The sequence below is a fragment of the Fulmarus glacialis genome, unplaced genomic scaffold (assembly GCF_000690835.1).
Source record: "Fulmarus glacialis isolate BGI_N327 unplaced genomic scaffold, ASM69083v1 scaffold48583, whole genome shotgun sequence".
NCBI classification, from domain to species: domain Eukaryota; kingdom Metazoa; phylum Chordata; class Aves; order Procellariiformes; family Procellariidae; genus Fulmarus; species Fulmarus glacialis.
The window spans coordinates 8,561-16,308 of NW_009204531.1; the positions used below are offsets into that span (position 1 = coordinate 8,561).

The following is a 7,748-nucleotide window of genomic DNA, read 5'->3' on the forward strand; positions in this document are numbered from 1 at the left end:
TCACCGTGTCACCTGGAGAACCTGGAAATTAGTTAATATAATATATTATGTCCCACTTAAAATTCCTTATCACAATGCTAGCTCCCATGCTCCTTTGCAGTTTCAACACAGAAGTTAGTTTTTCCACTACTGCTCCACATACCCATAATAGGATTGAACTAACTAAGAAGGGATGTAAATTGGACATCATCACCTATGTTTCACAAACATTAAAAATATAATGCTAATATTCACAGAATCTTCCGCCTAGTGCAGAAAATCTGTCAGAGAAAATTTAGAGATTTGAATACTCTTACTTCTTATATTTTCAGTTGGCACTTAATTTGTTTTGCTTTGGAACTACAGTAAGAATCTGAAAATTTTTTCTAGAAGCAAAATTCATGTATTAATGAAGATTTCTTTCTTTTTTTTTTCCCCCCAGTCTTCCGGGTTCATCAGTGCATCTGCAGATGGTGTATTTTTTCCAAAGAGTCCCAGGCAATTACTATCTGAAAAAATGATCAATGCAGTCCCATACATAATAGGAGTAAATAACTGTGAATTTGGATGGACACTTCCTAAGGTAAGAGACTTATAATGTCGTTATTTATATATCATCTTGTTAATATAAGATTTTCTAGTAAATATGATTCTCTGTATCATGCAGTTAATGAAATTGCCTGCTTACACAGATGGTCTGGATGAAGATGTTGCACGTCAAGTTTTACAAAGCCTCTTAGCATTATCACTTACGGTAAGAGACCATTTTCAGAATAACCCAGTGCTGCTTCTTCACTGGTCTGGTTCTACATTTGTACTCCTGGAGGAGTATATTTTAGAGGCAAACTTTGTTCTCTTTGACAGCTTCCTACCATGGGGCAGTAATGGGCAGCAGACATGGTGTACTCCTGTTGCCACTAGTGTTTGAAAATACACTTTAGATTTATATCCTAAAAGTCCCTCTTTTTTAAAAGGAGTGATTCAGGTACCTAAACATAGATCTCTTGTGGCATTTTAGATACCCTAGGTTATCCAAGACATGCATGGTACCAGCAAGTACGACACAACCTATTCAACACACCATTCTGAAGCAGTAGCTGGAGACTAGAAAGGATAACTTGAGATGTTTAAAATGGCACTGAGAGACTTATGTTTAGATAACTTGAGCTTTTGCTTCCCTGTAATTTATAAACCTCTCAGCCTTCTGGTTCCTTTGTGCTCTCCTGAAACTATTAAATGTAGAAAAATGCAGATTAATAGGTAAGAATTAAGGACTTTATAATCATGGCCAGTATACTCAGTGTCACAGACATCCATCATGAACTTGGAAAGCCAGAGCCCAGGCTTATTCTGAAAGGGAGTAAATTATGGCCACCTATAACAATAAATGAATTTTATGAAATCCAACAGGATTTCTTTTCTCTTATGAGGATTATTTCCACAGAAGGGAGAACAGACTTCCATATCTATTTACCAGCATCACCGAATGATGTTTATTTAAAGATGTGTGATCTTTAGATCTTGCAAACCTCTTTTCTCTGAGAACACCTATACCCGGTAGCTGTGTAACTCCCAATGCTGAGCTCTGAGCCACACTCTGGCACAGTTGAGAGTTTTCTGTAGAAGAAGGTAATGTTTGGGGTTTAGCCAGGGACGTGCAGATGGCACACTCAATTATTGCTGTTACTCTTTATAATATTCATCATCATTATAAGAAGTATTTTTGTTTTTCATTTCAGGGTGTTACTTCTGAAGTTGTTGATCGAGTATACAATGAGTACATAGGGAATGCAGAAAACCGTGCTCAGGTGCGAGATGGCCTTCTTGATGCAATAGGAGACGTTTTGTTTGTTCTTTCAGCCATTGAAGTGGCTAGATACCATAGAGGTGAGTCTCTAATTCAGCATCTCTTAGAAGAAATGTAGAATTCCATCTTGGGGTGTGTTTATGGACAGTATGCATCGCATTTATTATCCAAAGAACTGATAGCATTTTTATTTTATCAAAATAGCTTGTAATGAAAGTTTATCATCTTTGGTGGCAAGTATTTTCAGCTCTCAAACTAACACTCTTCTGTATATTTTCTACTAGATGCTGGCAACCCAGTCTACTTTTATGAATTTCAACATCGACCAAGTTCAGCGACAGGTGTTGTACCAGAGTTTGTAAAAGCAGATCATGGAGATGAGATTGCCTTTGTCTTTGGAAAGCCATTCTTAGCCGGTGATGTATCCATGCTTACTGAAGTATTCCTTTTAAAACATCATTATTATTAATGTTACTCAGAGGAGAGCTTTTAGAATAGACCTTCTCTCTTAGAAACACTGAAATCACCATAAGCATTTTCTGCTGTTAGCAGCAGTTACTTTTCATGAAATCATTCATCTGCAGTTCTCTCCTAGAGCTCTGCTCAGGTAAAACTCCCATAGCTCAGAGAACAGGTAGAACTGATTACATTCTATTGGAATTGATATAGCTGCTACTTTTTCGATAATTTAGTTTTTAATGTTGCCATTTCATCTCTCACTTTGCAGGGTATGCTACAGAAGAAGAAAATAAACTTAGCAGGACTGTTATGAGATACTGGACTAACTTTGCTAGAAATGGGTGAGAACCATAATGCTAATTACAGCTCAAGTTTTGTCTGTGCTGCCTGAAACATAATAGCAATATGGTGGTTCCTACAAATTTGGCAGAATTCAAGATAAATATTGAAGAAAATTATTTCTATTCTTAATGATTGCAAGAAAAACCTTTTAAATGAACCTGCAGACTAAAAAAGAAAAAAAAATCCGAGAGCTATTACTCCATCTGCAATGGAGTTTTAGATCCAAAAGTAATGGCAATTATTAAATGCTTGCTATTCCACTGATGCATTTTGACAAAAAAATCCAACTATTCAGGTACTAGAATCACATAATCTGAGCTCATGTTAGTTTTTTTAAACGCTCTCAGCCTGAGCAGTCAGAGCACAATTGACAGGCAAATGGAAAGCTAACATTTCATTGTATTATTTCCAGAAATCCCAATGGAGAAGGCTTCGTCCATTGGCCTCAGTATGGTCTGGAGGAAAGATACCTGGAAATAGACCTAATGCAAAAGGTAGCAAAGAAATTGAAAGAACGCAAAATGGAGTTTTGGATACAGCTCACAAAACAAATGATGAATCAAAGAAGAGAACACACAGATTTGTAAGAGTTGTGGAGGGTATAGTTTGCTTTTAAAACCTGAAGTAAAGTCAAACAAAATTAGTTTGTCAGGATGCAGAGTTTAATAATGACCTTCTAATTCACTATTATGTAATCTGTTGTCATGATCACAGTGAAAGGAGAGCATCAAGGGAAATTTGGAATGTTTGTGGGACTAAAAATCACTATTTAATGAAGCAAGCAGAAAAAACCCCACAAAAACCCCACAGGCTCACAAAGAACATGGTATCTACTCAGTGGATATCTTGTTTTGTAAACTGTTATAAATAAATGTTGCTTTTGACTTTTTGGAACTTCATTTTCTTTCACTTAACTGATATAGGCTAATTCCAAGAGATTAAATCACACCCAAGAAGCCAGAAACGTGCCCAGTTTCGTTCTTCAACCTAAAGGGTTTCAGATATAAATTTTCCAGCTTTCTTTGCAGGACATGAGTCTCAAGGCTCTAGGGTTTTCACAGACTATTCTTTGGTCTGATTATCTGTTCTTCAACCCTTCCTGGCAAAGAATTCACTGGCTGGAGGGAGGAAGCATTGCTGGCAGGACAGACTCCTACTGAGACAGAGGGGAGAGCAAAGTATGATGTTGTTCACTGCATGTTATTAGCTCAATGTTGTCTGTGGGCCCACGAAGGGAAGACCTGCTGATCTGAAAAGCATGCACCCCCAGTCTTCCTCCTTTCAAGGGCACTAGCAGCTGTGACCACATTTTTGGCATATCTGGAATGTGTCAGGGCACACAGGTAGTGGAGTGGCTTTTTTGCAAAGTTACATGACAAGCAAGATACACTTGCCAGGCACAAAGGAACACACAATGTAAGCATCCAAGAACTCTACTCATAACAACAAACAAACAGCAGTAAATTAGCTCTAACCACCCCCTTAACTGGGTGTTGAGCTCACCCTCTCATCTCCTGCAGCGTCCCAGTCTACTGCTACTCTTCCCGGGAGGAGCTGTCACAGTGACACAGTGGCAGCCCAAGTTCCTGCCTGCAGGTGTTGATTTCTTGAGGATGTTGTCATCTTCTTCCTCACCTCTGCGTTCACTTGGGCTTGCATTTACACATTGGTGGACCTTGAGCAATGTGATCTATACTGAGCCTCTGCCTGGCTATCCCCTCTTGTGCGTTTTTTCCATAACTTGCAAAAAACACTACTTGTTAACCACTACTTGCATTACTTGCAAAAATCATTAAGTAACAGCTAATTGTAGCAACAGTGTTCAACCATACTGCTAGTTCTGTCACATATTTCTTAATGCAGCATATGGGGCACACTGGGCATTTTATTCCTTCCCCTGTTTTGATCTGAAGTAGCCTTGAAGTCCATTATTGGTTTGTTTGTTGAATTAGTGTTTCTGTCTTGTAGGTTCACAAAAATCATTATCCTAAACAAGATAGAAAAAATCCCATGTGTTTGTGAATGCAAAATCATAGGTATAACTTCTGTGGAAAAGTGAGGCCCGTTATTTTATTAGGCACACACGATACCAAAGTAGTTTCTGACTGTGTGAGAAGAAGCGTTCTGTCCATCTGTCTACTTTAAAACCCCCAATATAAAGAATGGTATGCTTTCAAACAGTTGAGAAAGGAATAATACGAGGGCCACAACGTATAGGTTACCTTTAAGTAGGAGAGTCCTACATTATGCTCCAAACCGCATTTTATTTTATATCTTTAATATTAACGGTCACTTGGCATAGATACCCAGTTCAGCTCAAAGTAACAGTACATATACATTAAATACAAATGTATGCACTGTGCACCTATATTTGAAGAAATTCTTAGCAGTATATTTAGTTTATAATATTCAGCAAGAACTGCTGCTGTTGTTCTGTTTTTCACATTCTGTCAATAGAACACTTAATCTTTTTTAAAAATGTATTAATTATATATAATTTCTATAATTGCCTTTCTAAGTCGGTGACGAAGTATGTTTGTTACGTGCCATTACTGATTCTCAGGTCATCTCTCCTCTGGCAAAGGGTTTGTTCCATAGGGCTATGTCAGACAGTGGAATTTAGACAGAACCCTGATAACTGACCATCCTGAAAAACAAGCTGAAGTAATTAATTCTAAAATGCATATTGTTCCATATTTTAGTATTTTAATGGTATTCAATATTATTACTGACCTTTTAATGTTGTAGCTTTCCACACTGTGAAAAAAATCCATTTGCATACCCATTCATGATACTGCTTTGTTCAAACTTGCAAATACTGAATATTGTGCATGCTCTTGTAACTTACTTATGTCACAGCTTTTACATGAAATATGACTCTGGTCTTCAGCTGTGATGGAAGGAATTGGAGTTCTGCAAAATCACTTAGCATTCCCAGCACAGTGGGAAGACTGTTCACTGTGACTCAGTTGCTGAAGAAAGTACTGCCCACAGAGGAGTAAGTAGCATAGTTAATATAAGAAAATTGTCAGTCTTTTGTTACACTAATTGCAGAGAATTGCAACTATGCTGGCTGTGAAAAACCTGATTCAGCTGCAGTGGTTCAGTGCTCAAGAGAAAAAACAGCAAAAGAGATTGTAAGCATAACCCTAAAAACGGTAGCTAGTGCTGTACTTTGTTTTGTAAGACAGAATAAATCCTTCTCTAAGATTAAGATAACTTGAAGCAAAACCATTGTATGATGCTTGCTTGGCTTTTGCAGGACTTCACAACAATAACACTGCACCTGAAGAATCTGAACAGGAACATTCCTTGCCCTCCTTGCGGTCTGTTCTTACGCGTTTCAGGGTAGAAGTGCATTCATCACAGGAATGTAAACAATCAATGCTTTTTTTTTCCCTGGGAACCCGGCAGGCTCACGAATACCAGATAGGAGAGTTAATATCGCAAAAATGGAACTGGCCAGCTTTGCGCGGTTCTTTGTGTCATCAGCAAGGCACTTCCCAGCAGCTGGCTGATTTTTTAATAGTGTGCAAGAAGGAAGGACTACATATTGGAGGAAGTAATACTTTCTGGGAAGTACAGTCATTGAGAAAGCTCTTCTTTTTGTGAAACTGACTTTTTATTAGTAGCTGTTTTATCTGTTGCCATAACCAGTTTTTCCGTATCACTGTGCTGGCTTGTCAGTTCTTTTGCAATCTTACCACATAAGCTTATTTTGACCCTGTTACTCATCCAACCCTAAGAAGCTGGAGTTAGAAACTGGTTAACAAGTCACTATCTGTCGTGAGCATTCAGTATCAAATTCTTGTGCGGTACTAAAATTATGTAAGAGAAACTCAGAACCAGGCCTGAAACTTAGTTACCTTTGACATTATATATTATAACTAAAAATAGGTCACTTGGGTGATTTCTTTAGGTCAATACTGAGAAAGCTGGATTATCCTTCCACCAAAACCAATATGTAAATAACAAAGGGGTACTTTTTTCTCCAGATTCTCTCTTTATTGACACGGTTGTGGACAGTGTATTTTTCCCTAAAAACCCATCACTGCTACTAGCTGAAAAAAGGATCAGTGCAGTCCCGTACATAATAGGAGTAACGAACCATGAATTTGGATTTCTATTTCCAACTGTAAGATGCATATAATGCCTTTTATTTATACGTTGATTTATTAACTATTCAGGAGCACAGGAGCTCACCTCACTCTGCAGGTGCTGAAATATCCTCCTTTTGCAAAAGGATTGGACAAAAATGTAGCATTCAACATTAAAGAGCACAGTCTTTCACGGTAAGAGGCAATTTTAATGTGCTAATTGACTTTTATCTAGTGAGGGTTGGTACCTCACTAGTCCCTGCTTTGTTTCCCCCTTCAGTTTCTTGGACACAGACACTGGAGAATTCCGCCATGTACCGTGATGTCCTCGAGCTAAGTGCCAGATGTAAGGGGGGGGCATTATGTTGCAATGCCGGCTCTGCAGAGGGTCCATCCGTTCAGGGTCCCTGAGGCTGGTTCCCAAGCTCCAAGAGACACTACATGTATCTGAGGAGAACAACCTATCCCAGAAGGGAATGGAGTCATGAGCTTGAGATAATTCTGTGAAAACTCACAGTAAGATTATTCAAATTTTGTTTTCTTTATGTGAGTGATTTCCACTTATGGAAAACAGCAGGCATTGCTGACTGGTAGTACCTGAGCAGGTGTCAATGTAATTCCCCTATGAGCTCCTGCAAACCTCTCGCTCCTCTTGCTTCCAAGTGGAGCTCTAACGAGTAACACTGAACCACCAGCTCTGAGTTTTGATTACTTGTTTTGTCTATTAGACGATCCAGTGTACTTTTATGAATTTCAGCATCAACCAAGTTCAACTACATGTTCAAAACCAAACTTTGTAAAAGCAGATTGTGCAGATGACATTGGCTTTGTACTTGGAAAGCCCTTCTTGGCAGGTGTCTGGGTTTGCTAAATAATTTGTTCACTCATCATTTACACTTGAGCACTCTTAAGATAAAAACATTTCTAGTAAAATAAGAAATTTTAGTATTCTTGCAGAGGACTGGACTCATGCTCTTCCAGGATCTTCTTTATCTGGAGTCAGCTCTGGGACGCGCATTGGCGCAGTTCCCCCAACACGGAACGACTCCCTCCCGCGCTGCGGC

At 38.7% G+C, this 7,748-nt stretch overlaps 1 protein-coding gene across 1 annotated transcript in view; it reads left to right on the plus strand.

Moving 5' to 3' along the window:
* The window catches only part of CES1 (carboxylesterase 1), an 8,583-nt gene extending 5,409 nt beyond the window's left edge, over positions 1 to 3,174 (plus strand). Inside the window, exons 9-14 of the mRNA XM_009575021.1 lie at positions 422 to 562; positions 647 to 733; positions 1,719 to 1,866; positions 2,071 to 2,202; positions 2,514 to 2,586; positions 3,000 to 3,174. Coding sequence (XP_009573316.1) covers positions 422 to 562; positions 647 to 733; positions 1,719 to 1,866; positions 2,071 to 2,202; positions 2,514 to 2,586; positions 3,000 to 3,174 — 756 coding nt within the window. The remainder of the gene's footprint in view (positions 1 to 421; positions 563 to 646; positions 734 to 1,718; positions 1,867 to 2,070; positions 2,203 to 2,513; positions 2,587 to 2,999) is intronic.
* The last annotated feature ends 4,574 nt before the right edge of the window (positions 3,175 to 7,748 follow it).